General features: G+C 38.7%; 1 protein-coding gene across 1 annotated transcript; it reads right to left on the bottom strand.

Moving 5' to 3' along the window:
- Positions 1-780: 780 nt before the first annotated feature.
- LOC131274854 (contactin-6-like) lies at positions 781-22,157 on the bottom strand. The gene is made up of 4 exons (XM_058283214.1): positions 21,696-22,157; positions 13,687-13,794; positions 12,749-12,915; positions 781-951 (listed from the first exon to the last, which is right to left on the bottom strand). The coding sequence occupies exons 2-4, from the start codon at positions 13,717-13,719 to the stop codon at positions 897-899; spliced, it is 255 nt and encodes an 84-aa protein (XP_058139197.1). The 5' UTR covers positions 13,720-13,794; positions 21,696-22,157; the 3' UTR covers positions 781-896.
- Between the last annotated feature and the right edge of the window lie 2,042 nt (positions 22,158-24,199).

Below are 24,199 nucleotides of genomic sequence, written 5' to 3'. Positions count from 1 at the left end.
GCCGCAGCCGCGCCGCAAGCTGGGCGGGGCTGAGCGGCCAGGGGCGGGGCTGAGCGGCCAGGGGCGGGGCTGAGCGGTGGGGAAAGCGGCTGTGCTTCCGGGAGCGGGGCTGAGCGCCTGGCCACCCCTTGCCAGGAGACCCACCCCCACCAGGGCCGGAGGCGGCCCGCGCACTCGGGGCTCCTGCTCTCTCCCGACCCACGTGGCTTTGGGGACCCCTACCTGCCACCTCCGGGCAGAGCGTCTCCCCACCCCCAAGGCCCCGTGGCCCCTGGCGACCACGAGGCCAGGAGCGGGGACGCCTCCCAGGAAGAGTTGCCAGCACACCCCCCCCCCCCCCCCGTTGTGAGATAAATATTCTTCTACATCACAGAAGACTGAAGCTCAGGGTGCAGCGCAATAAAGGGCAGCAGGAGGTGCGCTGGGTGGGGTGAGCCGGGAGTTACATGGTAAGCAGATGGTTACTGACTCCTTTTCAACTAACAGGTCATGATTCTAGGACCCAAGATGATAAAAATAGTTAAAATGGGCAAATTGTTGTAGTTTCTCAAGATACACAGGAATTTTAAAGCAGAAAATCTTAAAGGGAAATTAAAATCTATGAAATGCTATGGTTATAAGTGAATCAACACTTGGAATATTTTAGAACAATACTTGGGACAAACTGTCAGATTCCTCTTTTAGGACTTGTGTAATCACTCCAAACAGATTATTCCTGTAATGTCAAAAACCTATCATATAAATGGAAACATTTTTTAAAATTTTTATTTAATTGCCCTTTTTTTAAAGCATATGCCCACCTTAGTAAAGTCAAGGTCATCCTCTGAATTAATTTTGATGGCTGATTCAGGATCTTGCAGTATTTGGGCTTCTTGTTATAAAACAGCTATTATCCATCATGCATGCCACCTGAGGACTTCCAAATAACTTCGAGTTTTCCTAGATAAAACACTGCATTATATAGAAGAAAAGTGTGAGACTCAGAAAAAGTAGGTCACTTCAGAGACCCAGCAGATCAAGAGTCACTACTACATTTGTGACGTGGGATCTATAGTCAACTGTCCTTGACCCAAATTCCAGTTATCTGTCCCCTTGATGCTTCCATATCATTGTCATATGTGTTTTTAATACAACATGCCAAAAAGTAATATTCATTACCCTCTCATCTTCTGTATTCACAGGTGTGATCCTTTCCTAGCTTCCCCATCTGATAAAAGAATATTTTTAAAAATGGAGGAATTCCTCACCCTTGATACAGCCAATCAACTGACAGTTCATGACATGTCTACATGTATCCACCCTCTGCCACTAACCTAGTCTCAACCACTATGGCTTATCAGACATGATACTATTAAAATCTCTGTTCACACTCTTTACTCCTAACATCCACTCACCACACAGCAGCCCACAGTGTTCTTCTTAAAACACAAATAATGCTTAAAACCTAAATCCAAATTTCTTAAGATGTGCAAAGCACAGGATAATCAGGTTCCAGCTCCTGCCTCTGCAAACTCATGCCACACTCCCCTTTCCGCTCCATTCTCCATCCACTCTGGCCTACCTTGAGTAACTAGAACATTGCTCTCTCCCATTAGAATGATAACAAGAATAAGCCACCCACACACCTTAATTTGAAAAATATGAGTGGTCTTCTCCAGTACTAACTACACTTCATCAAAAGCAGTAAGGGCAAAGAGAGTCTTAGCCAATGTGTGTTCCTCAGAATTTTTTTAATACCTCACAGTTTATAAATCTCCTTTCCAGGCTTTATGTTCACTCATTCTTTAGAACAGAAGGTATATAGAAAAGACGTCTCCTTCTTGTTTTAGAGATGAAGAAACTGAAGCTGAAAACAAATAAGAGCCTTGTGAAAGGTCATCTAATTGGGGAGTTGGTGGGCTAGAACCCAGCTGATCTCTTTGCTAGTGCAATAACTTTTCCTCCATAAAACATTGTCTTTTAAGTATGTTGATTCATGTTCTACAGGAGTGGGAGCTTAAAGGACTACAGAAGCTAGACAGATGGATGGGTGGATTGAAGATCCTGGGCAGGCAGTATGGTATAGGGGAGAACATTTCATCTACAAGGGAGGAGGGCTTAACAGGTTAGCACTGTACAGGAAGGCAGACCCAGAATTGCCAAAGAAATCTGGGTCTACATGAAATTGACTTCTAAACATTAACAATGATCTTGGTCTATTAAAACAATAGGCAGTATTGACATCTAACTTGCCTGCAGTTGGATTTGTCTCGGGCTGAAAGTGTGGCAGTTTGATAGTAGTGATGAATTCCGAAAAGAAATACTGATTTGTGTTTGTAAACTGCTCTGTTCCTCTGGGCATATTAGATTGTATTAGACTCAGAGGTTTCATGTTTCTGTTATAAGATCAAGATTAGTGCTTGTATTTGTCCACATCATTAGGATGACTCTGCTTAAGTCTGCACCTACAGCTAGCCTACACCTGTGGGCTGTATAAATGGGTGCTCAGTCAAATACAGGGGAGTAAACACACAGAAGAGAACACAGAAGCAGATATGCAGGAAGAAAAAGTGCTTCAGAGACACAGCCCTGGGAAGAGATGAGCCTGAGGGTTTACAGCTTCCCTGAGGAGAGACCAGAGCAACTGAGCCTGGAAAGATATGAGCCCCAGGGACAGAGACAAGCCTTATCCCAGCCCATAGCTGAGATCAGAAGAAGCTGGGACCACAGAAGCTTAAGAGGAAGGAGGAAGCCTGAACCCTAGCTGACATCACCTGCCATCTTGCATCCATGAATGGCAACAGACTTTGATATCTTGAGTTGGACTCCTTAGGGTCTGGTAATTGTAAGCTTCTACCCCAAATTAAAAAATACCCTTTATAAAAGCCAACAGAGTTCTGGTACTTTGCATCAGCACTGCTTTGGCTGACTAATTCAGAAAGTTTACTACCTCTTGAATGCCAAAATACTATTTATTTCTAAAATTTTAAATGAATGCATTAAGTATTCTGAGCTTTTGGAAACAAAACTGCCTCAATGTGACAAAATGGCTTAAAGAATCAGGATCTAAAAAGAGGTTGTCATGACTTTGTCTTGTATCTGGCACCTAAAATTACACTCCAGGTTGAATATTTGGATTTAATATTGCAGCATGATGTGATTATTGTACTCTGTTTAATGTACAGTCAGTTCTTAGACTTTAGTTAGTTTGGCTGAGAGAAAATAACTATGACTTAGATCTTGGGGCACTCCACATGACTTGTGGACAACACAGATACTGCTCCTGCCTTGATTCTATGTTCCTGATTCTCCTGCTTCTGCAGACAAGCTGTTGAGTAGTTTGCTCTTCAGAAACATTCTAGAGGAGTCAGAAGGAACTCTTTATAATCACATACCATTTTCTATTAAAACTATATTTCCCTTAAAATTTGTTTCAGCTTTGGAAGTCTAAAAAAATTAAAACAGTCTGTATGCAATGGGAGGAGGGGAGAGTGGGATATATGGGAATACCAGATATTTTTTACATAATATTTATGTAATCTAAAGTTTATTTTAAAAATTTAAAAAGCATTCTATATGCAGAAAGAGCTGCATGACTTAGACACCATACCATATTAACTAATATTTTAACACTGAAATTTTAGTAAAATATGCCAGTCTTAAGGTAAAATTTGTCACTTTTGTAGAAGTGGTAATGAATTGTATCAACAAATTTATGCATACTTAAGCCTCCCTTTAGGTTGTTTATTTGTTAAAATATATTTGTTGAGCAACTGTAGATGTAAAGAACTCTTTTGGATGTGGTGGATGACAGGAAAATAAAAAGACAAGGAAGGTCCATGTCTCTCAAAACTCATTTTGTAGAAGAGTGAGACAGGAGATAAATTATAATGTAATGTAATATAATATATATTTTATAAATAACATAATATGATAATATAGTGTTATGTCCTGTCATGGGGATAGTGTAATATAATGTAATACAAAGTAATATAATGCAAGATAATATAACATATTATAAAAGGCACTGAAAGTTGTCTGATGAAGAATATCAAGTTCATACAGACAAATCAAATATGCTAATTGTTATCACCAGGTGTGAAGTGAATATTAATTTCTTTCCTGTCCATTGGCAGTAGTAGGTTGTATGTTTTTTAATTATAGCTGTACAACTATTTAACTTAAAATATTAAGTGATTTTGTTACCAAAAGCACAGCTATTTCCAATAAATGGGCCTGCCTGATCCAGCACCTCAAAGGAGAAACATCTCTCAATAAGAAGGTGATTGATTTATGGCACAAACAAGGAACTGGTTTGGGGAAGATTCCTGCACTCGGGATCACCTTCTCCCTGAGAGAAATGTTTTTCCTTTTTGGCACCAGATCAGGCAGGACATTCTATTAGAAACAGCCATGAATTTACAGTAACAATTTAATGTATGGCTCACAACAAGTTTAACCATGTCCTTGTAAACTTCTAAATGATTTACTTAAGATTTAGAGGAATGAAAATAGCTTAGTAAGTGTCTGGGAGTCCAAATACAAAACTAATTTAGGATGACAACAGTTTCACTTTTGAACAGATGAGGAAAATGTTCTGATTTAGAAGGCCAGTAGTATCTTTGATTATAATCTGCTGTCAAGAAAAAATAGGCTGAAATTAGAATACTTAAAGCTGGTTTGGGAGATTTTATATCTTTTGCACATAAAAGTAGTAAAAGTTGCCTAAACTAATTATTGTTACTACCTGCAGCTTTTGAGAATACTTGATATATGCTGTTAGTATATATATATAATTTGAGGAACAAATTCTGTTGATACATTACCTCACAAGTTGAAAATTTAATTTTTAATAGGTGTAGATTACTTCATGTTTGACTTAAAATTTAATCCACTCAGGCTATGATGAAATCACCTAAACTTTCAGTATCTCCGAATTATGACCTTTCCAACTTCTCAATCACTATTTTCCTCCAAGCATGCCTGGCCTTAAATCAATAATGCATGATCTTTCAAAGTGCCATTAAAGTCAATATACTTCTGAGAATAAAAGAGAGAACCTCTTATATTTTTTAATGTAACTTTTTGTGATCTATGTATGTTTTTTTAAAAAAAAAGACAATTTAATTTAAAAAAACATCAAATAAAAATCATTAGAACTTCTTCAGTGCCTTCCATCTTGAAAGTAATTTATAAACATTAACCACTGTACAAGAACAGGACCCTACCATTCAGTTCCAGGAGTAACATGACAAACTTGCAAATATTTCAGTCCAGCATACTTCATAGTCTTGGATGGTGGGGGGGAGGAGAGAATAGGGGCTCCATGATTAACAGTTTAACAATTTATTATACCAGGATTCCTTTCTTTGTCCTTGAGCTGCAACTTGCTACCTGTATTAGTTTGCCAGAGGCTGCTGATGCAGAGTACCAGCAGAGGGTTAACTTTCCTAATGGAACATTTTGGGGGGTAAAGCATATAGATCAAAGGCCTTATTTAACCAACCAAGTCAGGGCACCATCAGATGCTTTCTCAGTGTCTTGCCCCATGGCAGAGAGAAGGCGGCTGACCTCTGCCCTCCCCCAGACCTGCTGTCTCCTGGGCCCAGCTGTGGGCAACCAGGCCAGGACACATCTCCCTCAGGGCCTCCTCTCCCAGTCTCAGCTGCTCTGCTTTCTTCCCGAGGTCACCTGTGAGCTCTCAGGCATCTCCTCATCTCTCCCTGGATCTCTGCTCCTCGAGCCTCGCAGGGCTCCTGTTTCCCTGCAGGCCTCTCTCTCCCATGGCAAGATCAATAGAGTATGGTGGCTCCTATTTCCTGTGAGGCCCCATTTTCATTAGACCCAGCAAGGGGGCACGTATTCAACCTGAGCCACCCTCACTGATGTGGACCAGTCAAGTGAGTCTCCCAGACACAGAAGTACATCTGTTCAGAAACATCACCTTTCCCTTTGTGGTATTCAAAAGGAACTTGAGGCTGTCACACTACCCTTACATTAAGTGTCATCAAGTTGGCTTCTCTCCTGAGCTTTACAAAACAAAGTATTTTCTAAGATATTCCTAACCAGATTTTTTTATTATTGTATTTTTTTGAAGATACATAGAACACAAAAATGTTACATTAAAAAAATATAAGAGGTTCCCATATACCCCACCCCCACCCCCACTCCTCCCATATCAACAACCTTTCATCATTGAGGCACATTCATTGCATTTGGTGAATACATTTTGGAGCACTGTTGCACCACATGGACTATGGTTTACATTGTAGTTTACACTCTCCCCCAGTACATTCAGTGGGTTATGGCAGGATATATAATGTATAGCATCTGTCCCTGCAATATCATTTAGGAAAATTCCAAGTCCCCAAAATCCACATCACAGCTCTTCTTCGCTCTCTCAGCAACTTCTGTGGTCACTTTCTCCACATCAATGCTACAGTTTCTTTCATTACTAGTCACAATAGTTCTATAGTATAATACCAGTAAGCCCACTCTAATTCATATTTTATTCCTCCATCACATGGACCCTGGGATGGCACTACTCTTCAGTTCTTTGGACTTACCCAGATCAGCTGGCAGAGAGGTGAAAATGGTTGACCACTGGACCAGGGAGCCAAGAGTGCCTGCAACTCCGAGCAGGAGAATCACACCCATCAACCATGAGGAATCTGAGCCCCCTCTTGTAATAGAGGTGGAGTGGGCATCACCATACCATCCTAACCAGATTTTATAGTACATGTTTTCAAAACAGGAAAACAGTTTAGCATTTCTGAAGCTTTCACAAAAACTGCTATTTTTTTTTTGCTCCAAGAATATATTATTTCCCACCAAAACCTATTTAATTTAGCTGATTTAGTCAGGCTTAAAAAAGGAAAATACTTATTTTCCTAAGGAAACTAAGGGAAAACAAATTGCCTCAAAAGTTGGCTATATAAATCAGACCAGAAATCAAGTACATATTTTAAACTTCATTCTCCCCCCAGGACTGTTACAGGCACTGTCAAGAACAGGGATTATTTTACTATGCAGCAACAGGAAAGAAAGCCTAACAGCTACTATATATAATTCCATGGATGAAAGTGATTTTTAATATGGAAAAGTAGAGAGCAAATAATCTCCAAATTTTTTAAAAATTAAAAAATCAGATTTTCATAATTTCCTTTCATCATTATCTTAATTATATTCATGGCTTAATAAAAGTTAGACTAGATGTCTTAGACCTGTGGTCTGATTTATGTATACAAACAAATCTAATGAATTCAGAACTTTGATGTTCAAAGGGCTCCATGGTAGCTCAGTCTTTCCACCCAAACTTTAAGTCAATAGACTTATAAACTTATTAACTTGATGGCACTGAAATGAAAGAGGTACAAAAGAAATGTGACCTATTCAACAGTAGTTTCCAGACTTTTGGTTTTCCAGAAGTTTGTTAAATAATACCAATAATAAACTGTTGGTATAAAGCAACCAACTCTTGTGCAGTGTAAAATAATTAAAATCAGAATGCAAAAATTATCATTCATTCTCACCTTCTTTTCATGGTAGTGTGGATATTTCATGGCAAAAAAATGGAGAGACAAACTATAATTTATTTATTCATTATAATCATTTACTCATTATGAAAATCTTTCCACACTGAATTTTCTCATTTTATCACTGAAAAATGGAAATTTTATCACAGCCTTTCACTAGGGAACCACTGCAATCCACCAGTGCTTCTCAAATTTGTCAGATTCTCTGAGGGTTCTCCTCATTTGAGAAAACACGTTCAGATTACCTATTGCTTGAGTAGTATAAACTTCAGTAAAGAAAGCTCAGTACATTTAGGAAAACCATGTGGAGTGCATGTGTGTTGTTAAAGGTTATGAAACTCTGTCTTGTGTTAAAAATAATCACATTATGCTGCTTAATACAGGATTGTGGGTGGTGGACTTGGCCCAGTGGTTAGGGTGTCTGTCTACCACATAGGAGGTCCATGGTTCAAACCCTGGGCCTCCCTGATCCATGTGGAACTGGCCCATGCACAGTGCTGATGTGTGCAAGGATTGCCCTGCCACGCAGGGGTGTCTGCTGTGTAGGGGAGCATCACGCACAAGGAGTGCACCCCATAAGGAGAGCCGCCCAGCATGAAAGAAAGTGCAGCCTGCCCAGGAATGGTGCCTCACACATGGAGAGCTGACACAACAAGATGATGCAACAAAAAGAAACACAGATTCCCATGTTGCTGACAACAACAGAAGCAGACAAAGAAGACACAGCAAATAGACACAGAGAACAGACAACTGGGGGTGACGGGGAAGGGGAAATAAATAAATAAATATTTTTAAAAATTACAGGATTGTGTGGCACTGAAGGAACTCAGCAAGCTTGCAGTCCCATCTTGTTCTACAGATGAATAAACTGAGAAGAATGTTTATGTATATTATATCAAAAGCTGATGGTATTAGAATTGAATTATATATCACCAAAAAGAATGCTAAGTTCAACAGGGATATGATTATCAAATTCCAGAGTTCTAGAAGAAGGAAGCACTTTAAAGTAAATGTGAAGGTCTACAGCAAAGAAAGTGAGAATTATGGCACACAGCAAGAGTAAACACTTGACATCCCAAGACAGAGTACAGACTTCTGATATAAATAGGCTTTAAAATAGTTGATTCTCCCATGGGGAGAATGACTATGTTGTTGCACTTGGAAGCTAGGTAGGTTCCAGATCCCACACCATTTGCTTTTGATGTTAAAGAAAGCAGGCATAGTTTCCTATAAGTCACTCTGTAGTGTGTGGTTAAAGAAGAGGGATTAAGTTGGAAGGATTATACTAATCCATTCAGTCAATAAAGGGATTCACTGAAAATCCTTCTTGATTGTCAGAGGAGAATATGTGCCATACAGAATATTCTCCTGAAATGAAGTGATGGAACTCCCACTGGTTCCATTCTTTGGTGGACTACTTTTTTTTTTCTTGAAGTTTTTTTTTTTAATTTGACATATGTACGGCCTGAAACTGCCTTCAGAATGTGTTAGACATTTAAAGAAATATGGTAACTTCTTTCATTAGAGATTTAATTCATGGAAACAGCTCCATTTATTGATGACTTATGATATTCCCTCCTAAATTAAAGGACATTATGTCCTTTAATCTTGATATTAGTGTTATAGGGGTGTTAAAAGATTTTGTCCAAGGTCTCAAGATATTTAGTAGAGAGACTAACCCACTGAGATTCAAAACACATTCTGCTCATTACTAATATCATATTATATCCCTAAACATTTAGTATGAATTTATCTATATAAATGAAAATGCAGATATCATATCTGATCTTGAATAATATGAGCATTAATATTAGAGCAATCAGGGACCAAAGCACATCCTATAAACATATAAGAGGTACTGTTAAGAACCGAAGGTTTTGGACTCATGCACAAAGTGACCATTATCTAATTCACTTGGTCAAAGGCAATAGAAGGCTCAGCCTATATTTAATACTCAGACTCCACTTCGAGGAGGATACACCTCTTGTCTCATACCAAGTTTAAGAAGCCATTATGACCATATACCAGCACTGATATCTCTGATCAAAGCAGGTGTGTTTTGAACAGGCAGCTGTTAACATGAATGTGGCAAACTGTATGTGCCTTTGCTTATTTGTTTTGCTACATGAAAACACAGCCAGATCATATGTACTGGGGAAAATAAGGCTCATTAATTTACACTGTGTGTGCATCACAACAGCCAGGCAAGGGGTTGTTTCTGAACTACAGAAAGCAAATGTCCATCTGCTGCTGCTGATGTTAGGTATTTTAAACAGCTCTAAAATACTTTAGAAATGATAACAATAAAATCCAGTGTTTGATTTGAGGGCCATGAGGTAGTTCATATATTTTCAACAAAGATGTTGCACAACAAAGGCAAATCTAGTGCAACCATTTCTCACCACCTAGTCTTAGCTCTCCTGGACATCAGCCCTGCTTGGCTGGGAGTAGAGGAGACTGACAGTAGGGTTAAGTCCCTAAAGGCTGTTGGTGAAAGAAATGGATGGCTATAGAGGACATTGGCCTGTGCCAACCCAAGAGGTGCAACCACTGCCTGAAATGGGTCTACCCTAGAGAGGAATCAGTCCACAAAAATGTATTCATGCCCTGGAAAATATAAAATTAATTTATAGCTACAGAGAATATTGACAACTATTTTGACCAAAATGTAGTAAACCTGGTTAAAGAGTTCTGTTCCCAGATTTCTTTGTTGTATAAAAGGAAGGCCACAAACATTACTATTGATTTATAATAATTATCTGAACTTGTTATGCCACTTTTTCAGTTAGACAGTATAGAATATTTCTGAAAATTGAACTTGTCTATGAAAGATTGCTCACTGTATAGCAGAGTTAGGAGATTATTTTCGGTGGGTGCTCATTTCCCTTCTTTTTGTTTTCTTTACTAAGAATAGCACCTTTGAGCTATTATTTCTACTGAACCTCCTAGAAAAGTGAATTGTGAACAATACCATGTATATTTATATATTATTGGATAAAAACATTATCTCTCCCAACTTGATTCAGAAATATTAAAACACACCATGCTTTGGGGTAACTTACATTATACTTTTTTATTTTTATTTTTTAAGTTTTTAATTTTTATTTTTCTCCCCTAGTTGTCTGCTCTCTGTGTCCATTCACTATGTGTTCCTCTGAGCCTGCTTGTATTCTTGTCAGTGGTGCCCAGAATCTGTGTCTTGTTTTGTATGCGGTACCACTCCTGGGCAGGCTGCACTTATTTTGCACTGGGTGGCATTCCTTATGGGGCACACTCCTTGCATGTGGGGCTCCCCTATGCAGGGGGACACCCCTGTGTGGCATGGCACTCCTTGCATGCATCAGCACTGCACATGGGTCAGCTCATCACATGGGTCAGGAGGCCCTGGGTTTGAACCTTGGACCTTCCATATGGTAGAAATATGCCCTATCCATTGGGTCAAATTGGCTTCCCAGGGGTAACTTACATTTTAAAGAATCAAACCTATAAGTAATTACTTTTTGTTTCCACATAGGGTAAAAATTTTTAATACTGAAGTAACTTGCCTGCAACACTTAGAAATGCACATCTCTGATATGGTAACTGCAAACCTATTTCACATTTATCATCATCAAGGGGAATTATTTACATTTCCATTTAAGTTACTTAAAAGACATAGCAGTGAGAAGCAGACTTAGCCCAATGGATAGGATGTTTGTCTACCAAATGGGAGGTTCATGGTTCAAACCCCGGGCCTCCTTGACCCATGTGGAGCTGGCCCATGCCAAATGCTGATGCACACAAGGAGTGCCGTGCCTCGCAGGGGTGGCCCTGCATAGGGGAGCTGCATGTGCAAGGAGTGCGCCCAGTAAGGAGAGCCACCCAGCACAAAAGAAAATGCAGCCTGCCCAGGAATGGCACCACATGCACAGAGAACTGATGCAGCAAGATGACGCAACAAAGAGACACAGATTCCCATGCCACTGACAACAACAGAAGCAGACAAAGAAGAACACGCAGCAAATGGACACAGAGAACAGACAACTTGGGGGGGGAGGAAGAGAAATAATAAATCTTAAAAAAAAGACATAGTAGTTATAAATCCACAGATTTTTCACCATTTGAATGTATGCAACCATATGTGAACTCTAAAACTCAAAAGTGTTTAAAATATTTTTATTTAATGTACCATAGAAATTTGCAAATCTTAGTAATATTTTTTTTTCCCTTTCCAAACAAGTCTGTGTTAAGAATGTCTTTTTACTGGCAGTTAGAGAGTTTATTTTTACAGAATGATCTGTTTACAAAACACCCTCAGAGATTTATGGTTTTATTTACTGTATAAATGGTTGAATAGCAAAATAGTAAAAAACCACAGTAACAACTGACAGAAAATTGATGCTAGGTTCTAAGGCTTGAATTCCTCTGGAACTCAAACCTGCAAAATATAAAAACTTAAAAAATACCTTAAGAAAAAGTGAAATTAGTTGTTAGATTAATTCTTTAAGATCCTAAGACCCTCTTTTAATAGTACATTTTACTACACTTATTTCAGAAAGATTACAGTCAATTTTAGGAAATGTCTTTACTCTTTATTCTAGGACAAAAATGTGAAAGAAAAATGACTAAACTGGACAAATTGATTTAAATGGAAAATTATGACTGGCCAATTTTGGATGTCTGATGAGTATCACTAAGCCGCAGCTTCAGGCAGATGAGTGTGTGATTTTTCTGAAGCAGAAATAGTAAATTATTATTACATGCTGACTTTGTTTGGTGTTAGCTGCTTAGGACATTGGATTCAGAAGCTGTAAATCAGCTGAATGTAACTCAGGTATGAATGTCCTAACAGATCAGCGACGTCTGCCATGAATATGGGAATGAGGTATGTGAACGTGTGCTTGATATCTGCCACTATTGCTCTGAAAGGTACACAGGTATCCATGAAAAAAATTTCTGATTTTTGTGCCAAATGAATGAGTCATGAAATTATGCACCAATGTCATACAGGGCTTTTTCTTTTGAGTTTCAAGTAAAGAAACATAAAACTACATGTGATGTGTAAGCATGTTGCAAATTTGAGGGATTATTTCAAGAAAAATTGGCTCATCATGTTTTGCTCAAAACTGGTCATGGAAACAGATCTTTTTTAACCCAACATTGATACAAGGGATAGGAAAGTTCTTTAGACTCCCAATTTCAGGGTACATGTATCTAGATTCAAAATCTACAACAGCATTGCTGACTCAACTTACTTGAGGTTTTTTGGAATCCCAATTTCCTCACTGTTGGTTCCATTCCCAGCATCACTGACTGCTTTCATTTCAGTCAAATAATCTTCAGATGGAACTAGAAGTTCAGCTGATGTACTGCTTCTTTCCAAAATATGAGTTTTACTTTGTCTGTTTTGCTGGTACAGAATCTGAATAAAATGGTGAATCAAGTTAGAATGGATATGTTGCTTTTGTAAGGTTCCAAAGCTGGTATGAAGCATTTAAAACATATCATTATAAGATGAAATACATATTATATCTTATACCTAGTGGAAACATCCAGGTAATGCCTTTACTTTCAATTTAGTAGTTCTTATTAAGAGAAAAGTTTAAATTTTGAGTAATGTCTCTGAAATAAGAGATTTATCTCTATTAATTAAGTAGTTTGAGGCTATTATCTCCAGTGCTTGCTCTGCAAAGCCTCTGTTTAGTTTGGACCCATTTCAAATATCTGGATATAGGCATCTACCAAAAGGTAATGTCAGTTAACCTGGATGGAAATAATTTGCTCTGGTTACTTGACTACACTCTTTTAAAATTCCTTTTATGTTAGTAAAAGATCACATCTTACTTCAGCCTGAATTTTATAAATTCTATATGAATATATTCCCTAACATCATTCTCATCTCACACCTACTACCCATATAAATTATCACATTTAGATGGTGAGCGGAGTCACTTGAAGAAAAAAATTACAATGTAGAATTTTATTTCTTGATCTCCATGACATATTGCTGGGTTTGAGAATATAAAATGTTTTCAACTAAGAATGTGAAGGCAAAAATGCTAAATATTTTCAAAAATACTTATAAAAGATTCCTGTGTTTCCATATACATAATATTTTCTTTGTATTTAGATATGACATTTCTGATTCCTTGGCAACCTAACTGATATGATTAGAGGGTAAACTGATACTCACCTTGTAGCCCAACACTTCAGACCCATTTTCCATGGTTTTTACATGCCCCCAAGCATAATTTAAAGTTTGTCAACTTCTAAGCAATCTTTGCTGGTGGTTGGCTTGGAGCTTTAAAAAGATAATAATAATATCCATATGAATATTAATCAGTTCATGGTTACTGTATGATCTAGCAACATGAAAAGTAAAAAATAAGACCTGGATGAGTAGCATTAGAAGGAGCTAAAATATTTTCAGAGTCATTTGAAATATCCTATTAATTCTAATCAAGGTAAGCAAAATTCATTCAAATTCTGCTCACTTGGGAATGTTTTCATGACAAGCCTATGAAAGAATAATTGTTTATTGCATGTCCAGTATTAATTTATTAATCACTGCTGATGGGTTTGTTTAATTTACTACATGCAAATAAATGGAGGGCCCTATTATGTAGTATTTGATTTATTATCAAACAACCAGCACATCAAGCAAAATTCAGAATGCAAACCATATATATATATATATATATATATATATATATATATATATATATATATATACAGATGTGTTTATTTTATTTTTTAAAGATTTTATTTATTTCTCTCTCCTTCCCCCCAACCCCTCACCCTGGTAGTCTGTTCTCTGTGTCTATTTGCTGTGTCTTCTTTGTCCGCTTCAGTTGTTGCCAGTGGCACAGGGATCTGTGTCTCTTTTGGTTGCGTCATCTTGTTGTGTCAGCTCTCTGTGTGTGCTGCACCATTCCTGGGCAGGCTGCACTTTCTTTTCACACTGGGTGGCTCCCCTTATGGGGCACACTCCTTGCATGTGGGGTTACCCCACGCAGGGACACCCCTGCATGGCAGGGCACTCCTTGCGTGCATCAGCACTGCTCATGGGCCAGCTCCACATGGGTCAAGGAGGCCCGAGGTTTGAACCGTGGACCTCCCATGTGGTAGATGGATGCCCTAACCATTGGACCAAGTCCACCACCCAGATGTGTTTATTTTAAATTATCTTTTTCCTTTTTAACCATGTATTAGTTAGAATGCTTTAGCTATAAGTAACACCAACTCATGATAACTTAAGTAAAATAGATTTTCAAAGACATAGGGGAGGGAGTCTCTTAGAACTTATGGCAGAATGCAGCAGAACCTCAGGAGGGACAAAAGAAAAATGTAAAAACCATAAGAATTCCCACTCTCTGCTTGTCACAGCAGTGCTTGCTCTATGCTTACCTTGTTATAACCACCTTTTTTTTCCTTTTTAAAATTTTTTAAAAAGATATTTAGATTACATAAATGTTACATAGAAAATATAGGGAATTCACATATGCCCCACTCCCCACACTGCCTACATTTACCCACATTAACAACATCTTTCATTAGTGTGGTACATTCATTGCGATTGATGAACACATTTTTGGAGCACTGCCATTAAGCATGGATTCGAGTTTACATTTTAGTTTCTACTCTCTTCTTCACAATTCTGTAGGTTATGGCAAGATATATAATGGCTTGTATCTGTTATTGCAATGTCATTCAGGACAATTCCCATGGCCCAAAAATGTTCCCCATATTACACCTGTTTTCCCTCCCTCTGACCTCAGACACTCCAGTGGCCACTGCCTCCACATCCATGATATAAGTTCTTCCATTCTTCAAGAAGATCACTAAAACTGACAAATCCTTAGCTAGACTAGCACAATTAGACCACCTTTTTGTCATTCTCAGTGTATCTGGTAGAAAGCAGGACTGTCCACATTATACTGAGATTTAAAAACCCCTCCAGTTCAGAGAAAGTCTAGGCTAGAATTCCCAGGAGAACTCTGATGCCTGGATTAAGTTGGCCATATGTCTTCCTTTGCCCAATCAACTGTGTCTGAAGAGTGTGAATGGGGCATGCCATTCAGCATAACTGTTGGGAACCCAAGAAAGGGGAAATCATTACCAACTGGGAGAACATCCCAAAAGGTGTCTACTCCAAACTGAAATTTTGTTCCCTAATGTCAATGTTGCCTGGGAGGGAGGTGGTATGAACTAAGGAATAAGGGGTTTAGAATCAGCCTTTTAAAATAATGGATCTAGTCCAACTTGAGAATTTTTCATACATGGAAACTGGAGACCAGATTGGGGAGACATATATCCAAAAGCATACAGCTGATAAATGGCTGAGACGATTAGAATCTTTGCTGATTTCCAACTGAGTATTTCTCCATGTCATCATGCTGCTTCTTAAAGATTTGAGCCCATATGATTATTTTTGATAGTTAAGAAACTGGAGAGATTAAAAGGAATTCATCTGGAAAGTAGAGACATGGATGAAACTGTCTAACGAGAAGTTTTAGCATCTTATTTAAATTGGTGGGGTTTGAATAAGCACACCATTTCACTCATTATTACACCAATGAAATAGAAATGATTTCTTCCAAAATCAACTTAATCTCTTTCATGTCACTGGATGATGATTCACATCTTGTTGAATCCAGAGTGTCTTGCATTGCATTACCATACATTTCCTGGCCTACCCAAACTCACTGTGATATTGTTATTGTTCACCCAGCCATTTACATCATAGTTGGGACATGGCAGAGAGAATAATGTCTCCCTGTAGGCTCCCATAGGGTTGAATTCATACTTTATGATGAATTTATCCTATCAAATTATAGCTATTCTTGGCTATGTGTGTGTCTGTGTTCTTTGTGTGTATGGTCTCTGCCCAAGTCAGCTCTTAATTACCAATCTCTAGCACAGTGCTTAGCACATGAAAAGCATACAATTCATAATTGTTGAATAAATGACCAGGCAAACTAGTATGGCTGAAGAAAAACTGCTCAGGATCTTGCATTATTTTCAGATCATATTGATTGTATATTGGGCTGCAGGCAGACCCATGGGTGACACAATGTGGCCACTCCATTTAGTATACTGTCTAACGATAAAAGCCAATTGTCATGCCCAAACCCATAGCAATCCATATGGATTTTAAGATGGACAGGAGGGTGGTGGACTTGGCCCAGTGGTTAGGGTGTCTGTCTACCACATGGGAGGTCTGCAGTTCAAACCCTGGGCCTCCTTGAGCCATGTGGAGCTGGCCCATGCGCAGTGCTGTTGTGTGCAAGGAGTGCCCTGCCATGCAGGGGTGTCCCCAGCATAGGGGAGCCCCACACACAAGGAGTGCACCCTGTAAGGAGAGCTGCCCAGCATGAAAGTGCAGCCTGCCCAGGAATGGTGCCACACACACATGGAGAACTGACACAACAAGATGACACAACAAAAAGAAACAGATTTCTGTGCTGCTGACAACAACCGAAGCGGACAAAGAAGACACAGCAAATAGACACAGAGAACAGACAACCAGGGTGGGGGCGGAGGGGAGAGAAATAAATAAATAAATAAATAAATCTTAAAAAAAAAAAGATGGACAGGACAGTTGGATTGACTATGCCCTACCATATTTCTTGACAATATGAACCCAACCATAATTAAAGGATAGTCAGTTTTGTACTTAGTAAGCACTTGAAGCATGCTTGTTAATAAATGCATTTCTTAAGGACTGGGTGGAAACAATAATGGTTTGTAACTATTCTCCCTCAGCTTATCCCAAAGTGCCTTTTCTAATCTTTTTCCTAGCTGTACAAGAGATATTATCAGTATTTTCATGAGATGCCAAGATTTTAATAACTAGTGTACATTTTGGACACATTATTTTATCTCTGTTTCTAAAACCAAGTACTAACATTAGCAACATCATATAATACACAGTAAATATAAATTCTCTCCTTGGCTGTCACTGGCAATGAATTCTGAAGGTTTCATCTATTTCATGTATATTGTGTCTTCTTTCTTTCCTTTTCCTCCCTCCCTCCCTCCCTTCCTTCCTCCCTCTCTTCCTTCCTTCCTCCCTCCATCCCTTTCTTCCTTACTTCATTTCTTAGCAAAAATGTACTGTTTTCAACAATACAAGTCCATTGATTAAGCACCAGGTTAGGAGAAAAGACTGACTTCTTTCACCTGTGTGGACAAGGAGTTTGTGACCTCTATTCTTACCATTTTAATATTTGTATTTGTTTCCTCATCTACCAAAGCAGCAGTAAAACATTTCATGGATGTATAAAAACTCTACCAAGAATTAAAATTTCACTATCTTTGGAGGAATAACAGATTTTATGCTTTGCCTCCTTTGCTAGCTGACTTTGACTACTTCACTCAAGTTTAAGGGAGAGGGGTAGAAAGAGTTGGCCTTTGATGTCAAAGAGACTTGAATCTGTATCCAGTCTCTTCTAAAAGTCATGGTTTCCTCATCTTTAAAATGTGATGAATAGCACATAGTTATATGGGATTTTTAACATATAAAATAAAGTATGAAATATTTCTCACTTGGTTCGTGGTACATATTAAAAACCCAGGTCAGCTAACAGGGAGGTGAGGATGGTCTATCCCCACACCAGGGAACTGCAAAAGTCTATAACTGCAAGCAGGAGAATCACATCCATCAGCCATGTGGGATCTAAGGCCCCTCTCGATTTAGAGGTGGAGTGTACATCACTATCCCAGGGTCTACAGGATGGAGGAATAAAATATGTATTAGAGTAGACTTCCTGGTATTCTACTATAGAACCATTGTGACTCTAACAATGGAAGAAACTGTATCATTGATGTGGAGACAGTGGCCATGGGAGTTGCTGAAGGCGGGATAGGGAAAAGGAAGTGTGATATGGGGCATTTTGGGACTTGGAGTTTTCCTGAATATTTTGCAGGAATGGATGCTGGACATTATATATCCTGCCAGAACCCACAGCATGGACTGGGAGAGTGTAAACTACAATGTAAACTATAATCCATGCAGTGCTCCAAAATGTACTCATCAAACTCAGTGAATGTACCACACTAATGAACGAAGTTGCTGATGTGGAAAAAGGGGTGTGTGTGTGGAGAGTGGGGTATATGGGGACCTCTTGTATTTTTTAATGTAACATTTTGTGTGATCTATGTATCTTTAAAAATAAATAAAAATATATTTTTAAAATGCTGCATTGTTCCAGCCTGTATTTTATTTTGCCTTTGGCCAGCTCCCCCATTGCCTGCTTTGCTGTACCTCTGTTTTCTGTGTGTTTAACTGGTAAAATGCTAAACAAGTTGAGATATTTACCTGTTTATGATTAAAATGTAAAATGATCTGCTTAGTTCTGTCCTAAATTAATATCTGCTTTAAATGTCACAGCATCTTCATAAAATGTTGCACCAGGGACACTAATTTCCTAGGTATTAAAGCACTGCCCTGTGCCACTTGAGCAACAGCCTGGGAACATGCCTGCCCCCCCCGCCCCCCATTTACAGCTCATTGACAGCCCTGAGCTAGAATCAGAAAAGTCAATCTACTGGGAAGCAGATGTAGCTCAACAGATAGAGCATCTGCCTACCATATAGGAGGCCCAAGTTCATAACCCACGACCTCCTGGCTCATGTGGTGAACTGGCACACATGCAGTGCTCCTGAGCACAAGGCATGTAGCCCATGTAGGGATGCCCCCCTGTAAGGGTGTCCCCCATGCAAGGAGTGATCCCTGTGCAAGAAGAGCCACCCTGCACGAAACTGCAACCTGCCCAGGAGTGGTGCCACACACACAGAGAGCTGACACATCAAGATGATGCACCAAAAAGAGACAGATACCCAGTGCTGCCTAATAAGAATACAAGCAGACACAGAAGAAGAACACACAGTGAATGGACAGAGAGAGCAGACAACGGGGGGGGGGGGGAAGGGGGGGCAGGGGAGAGGGGGAGAAAAAGAAAAATAAATAAATCTTAAAAAAAAAGAAAAGTCAGTCTATCATAAAAAGCTGGTACAAGCACATATCAAACCAGTCTGGCACAAAATGTTAATTAGTCCAGTATCAATATAATAAAAGTCCTGCAAATTGGAACAATCGATAGGTTTAGGGCCCAATGAATCAGTCTGAGGGCACTGAGTTGGGGTCCTGGTGATACAGCTGCCAGGTGAGTGCTACACCTGCATGCTGCCAGCAGAGGTCACCACCCCAACGGGCTTGCCCAGGCACAAGACCCACCCACCCCTGCCCCATGGTCTCTTGGGCACTGTTCCTGCCCACTGCTCTGTGAAATCAGGCAGCACATTCAGGAAGAGCAGTGCCCCTCTGCAACGAATGGGAATCAACCAACAGCCCACCAGACAGACAGACACAAAGATACACAGCTACATCCCTGGGGCCCACTGGCTAGCAAGATTAGGATCCCAACACCAGGAGATAAAACATGTTAGATAACACATTTTAGTGTCTCTAGATTCTGATTTTTACCTGTGACAGTTGTTACTGTTCCTGCTGGTGCTGTTGTATTTATTTCTTAGTCCATTTATTTATTTGTTTGGAAACTTGGGATAAACTTATGAATCCTCTCTCTTCTGTATCATATATCTGTGGATGTCTCTGGTGTATGTGAGTGTGTGCCTACATATATTCACACACATACACATATATGCATAAACACACACTTATGTAATATACTTTGTACAGGATATATTGTATAGTCTTTGATGGCTTCCTATGGGTTATAACTCTCTCTGTGTAGCTTAACAGTCAGCTAATAATTAGACAATGCTTGTGCTCAATAACATTGAGCTATTAAGGCTTCAATCCTCTGCTCATATGTATGAGAGACTTGCAAGAGTCGCCCAAATTGGGAAGCGGACTTAGCCCAATGGATAGGGCATCCGCCTACCACATGGGAGGTCCACAGTTCAAACCCTGGGCCTCTGTGACCCATGTGGAGCTGGTCCACGTGCAGTGCTAATGTACACAAGGAGTGCTGTGCCATGCAGGGGTGTCCCCCATGTAGGGGAGTCCCCCGCATAGGGGAGCCCCATGTGCAAGGAGTGCACACTGTAAGGAGAGCTGCCCAGTGCAAAAGAAAGTGCAGCCTGCCCAGGATTGGCTCCACACACACAGAGAGCTGACACAACAAGATGACACAACAAAAAGAGACAGAGATTCCTGATGCTGCTGATAAGGATGGAAGTGGTCACAGAAGACACACAGCAAATGGACACAGAGAACAGACAACTGCGGAGGGGGTGAGGAATATAATTACCACTGAATTGTATATTTCAAAGTGGTTAAAATGGAAAATTTTAGTTTGTATATTACCAAATACAAATTTCAAACACCACAGAACTGTACAATACAGTGAATCCTAATGTAAACTATGGGATACAGTTAACAGTATAATTCTAATAATATTTTTCATCAATTATAACAAAAATACCACATTAATGTGACAGGGCTATATGGAACTCTAGTTTATGCATGATTTTCTGGAAACCTAAAACTTCTCTAATTAAATATTTAAAAGAATAAATTGTAATTAAGATGCAAAGTAACATGCAACATTAATTCACAAGAAAAAAACACTGTGATTATGATGCCATTTATTGCAGATAAACCATTTGACAAAATCCAATACCTTTCCATGATGAAATACAACAAAGCAAACCGGCCAATAAAATGAGGACTACATAGTGTCATACTCAACAGTAAAAGACTGTGAGTTTTCCCCATTAGTATCAGGGAGAAATCAGAGGTGCTGTTTTTGCCACTGCTATTAATCACTGTTTAGGATATGCTAGCCAGAGCAATTTTTCAACAAAAAGTAAGAAAAGGCATCTAAGTTGCAAAGGAAGAAAGAAAACTATTTGCAGATGACATGATTTATAAAGGAAAAAACCCTCTAGAATTTGCAAAATACTGTTCCAGCTAATAAACAATGTCAGAAACTTGCACAAGTCTATTGTATTTCTATATCATAGTAACAACCTGAAATGAAAATTAACAAATCAATATCTTTTACAACAGTATTAGAAAGAACAAAATACTTAAGAAGAAACTTAACCAAGGAAATACAAGGTTTGTAGTGTGAAAACTACAAAACTTGGATGAAGCACTCAAGGAGGGGACCTGGGGAGGACATTTTTGGAAGCTAAAATTAATGGAAACATTGAATGAAGTTTTTCACTCACATGGACAGACCCAGAGCTGTCCCAAGGCCACTGGCAATTCCCAGGTCAATCCCGCATGAGGAAGCTCTTGTCCGTGTGGGTCATGGTGCCAAAGTTTCAGGGCCCAATGGGGAGGCCTTCTCCACTTGGCCTGAGATTATCTGGGTCAAAAACCTGGCTCAGGCACCTCTCCTGGCAGCCAGGGTGCAGCATAGGAAGCTTGGTGCTCACAGGTGAGCTGTGGACATGCACCTCCTTCAAGCCATAATCATAATCTCTGAAATTAAATTTTCATATTATTCAGTGCCATAAATGTGCAAGTTCAAAGGAAATGGAGCTATCACGTGACTTGATGAGATGGCATGGAGATAAGAAGCAGCAAAGATGAGGTAAATATACACAAGTCAGTTGATTTCCCCTTCTGTACAATGAACAATGAAGTAAAAGACAAACAAATGCATTTATAATAGTAAACATGCAATGTATTCCTTTGGTTAACCTAAGAAAATATCTTACTTCATAAAGTATGAAAAACCTGAAAGAAATAAAAAGTTAAATAAATGAAGAAATATTCCTTATACATGGTGGGTAGACTCAATATATTTAAGATCTCATTCAAAATCCCAGGAAGATAGTTTGTGGATATTGAGTGTTTCTACTCCTAGAATAGCATGCAAAATGCTTGAGGAGAAGAAAATTGGAGAACCCATGCTACCTGTTTCCAACCCTTATTATAAAGCTATATTTATTAATAGAGTGTGACTTTGGCACACAGAAAAATGGAAAAGAATAATAGAATCCATATGTTGACCCATGAAAATATAGTCAAGCAAACATAATTCTTTCAACAAATGGCAATGGAACAACTGAATAGCCATACAGGGAAAAAAAAAAAGACGTAAACTTTGCATCTTACACAGAAACTTATCCAAAATAGTTTATAGGCTTATGTGTAAGATGCAACATGATAAAAATTTAAGAATTCAACAGAAGAGAGAACCTGCATGACCTTATGTTTGCTGATGAATTTTTTAGATGCAGCATCTAAAGAAATGGTCATGAAAGGAAAAAAATGGTAATAGGACTTTATTTTAAAAATTAATTCTACTCTGTGGAAGACACTGTTAACTGAATAAAAATACCTCAACCCTGTACTAGAAGCAAGTTTTGTGAAAGATATACATCTAAAAAGGACTTGTAGCAAAATAGATATAAGGCTTATAAAGCTCAATAAAAAGACAACAAACCACACAATTAAAAACTGCAAAATGGACACTTCACCAAATTAAGTATACAACTGGCAAATAAGCCCACATAAAGATACTTAACATCCTTGTTGTTACAGAAAAGCAACTTAAAACAATAACGAAAGTCACTAACCCCCCTCCCCACATTGGAATTGTGTAGTGAAGTTCCATGAATTTTTTTTTCACTTTTTATTCTGGTTGAGACCTACTTCACACATCCAAGTTCCTAGATTCAATTCCCAGTATGTCCTAAAAAACAAAAAATGTATTATGTTACCATATATACAATCTAACATGTCCCCTTTAAATCACATTCACATCTATATTTCAGTGCTATTAATTATGTTCAGATACGGCCATCACTATCATCAATTACCAAAACATTTCCATCCTTACAAATAGGAACCCTGTACATTTTAAGCCTTAAATTCTCATTCCATATACTCACCCCACCTCCTTGTAATGAATACTCCACATTCTGACTATTGAGCTTGCTTATTCCAACTATTTTAAAAAGTGAAATTATGCAAAATTTATCCTTTTGTGTCTGGTTTATTTTACTCACAGGATGTCTTCAAGCTTCATCCACATTGTCACATGTATCATGAGTTCATTCTTTTTTCAGCTCCATAACATTCCATTGCATGTTTATGCTACATTTTATTTATCCATTCATCCACTGATGGGTACTTGCATTGCTTCCATCTTTTGGCAATTGTGACTACTGCTGCTATGAACATCAGTGTCCAGATACCTGTTCAAGGCCAAGCTATCAATTTTTTGGGTATATATCCAGTAGTGCGGTTGCCAGATCATATGATAATTCTACACTTCTCTTTCTGAGGAACTGTCAACCTGTCTTCCAGTGGGTGCACCATTTTCCATGCCCTATTCCTCCACATCCTCTCCAACACTTGCTTTTTTCCATGTGGTTTAATGAAATAAAAGGTGTCAAATTCAGTTGTAAAGAAGGACCACTCCCACTGTAGAGGCTCACTTCTGCCAGAATAGTCATGGGCTCACTTCTGCCAATTGAATAACTCCATTTCATTGAATCTCATTGATTTAGATAATTAAATAGTTTGAATTGAAAAAGCATTTAGCAACAGATTTGTTTATGATAATATAAATGTATTTTATAGAAAACAAAAACAAAACTCACAATAAAACTAGGTAAGCAAACAAAAAAGACCAGTGCCATTTTCCACTCCTAAAAATTATACAGAATGATCTAAAGATTATTTGTGAATATATCTAACATGGCTGCTTCAAATATTA

This window comes from Dasypus novemcinctus, chromosome 21 (assembly GCF_030445035.2).
Source record: "Dasypus novemcinctus isolate mDasNov1 chromosome 21, mDasNov1.1.hap2, whole genome shotgun sequence".
NCBI classification, from domain to species: Eukaryota; Metazoa; Chordata; class Mammalia; order Cingulata; family Dasypodidae; genus Dasypus; species Dasypus novemcinctus.
The sequence above is the reverse complement of the archived record's forward strand: the minus strand, read 5'-3'. Positions and strand labels throughout refer to the sequence as shown.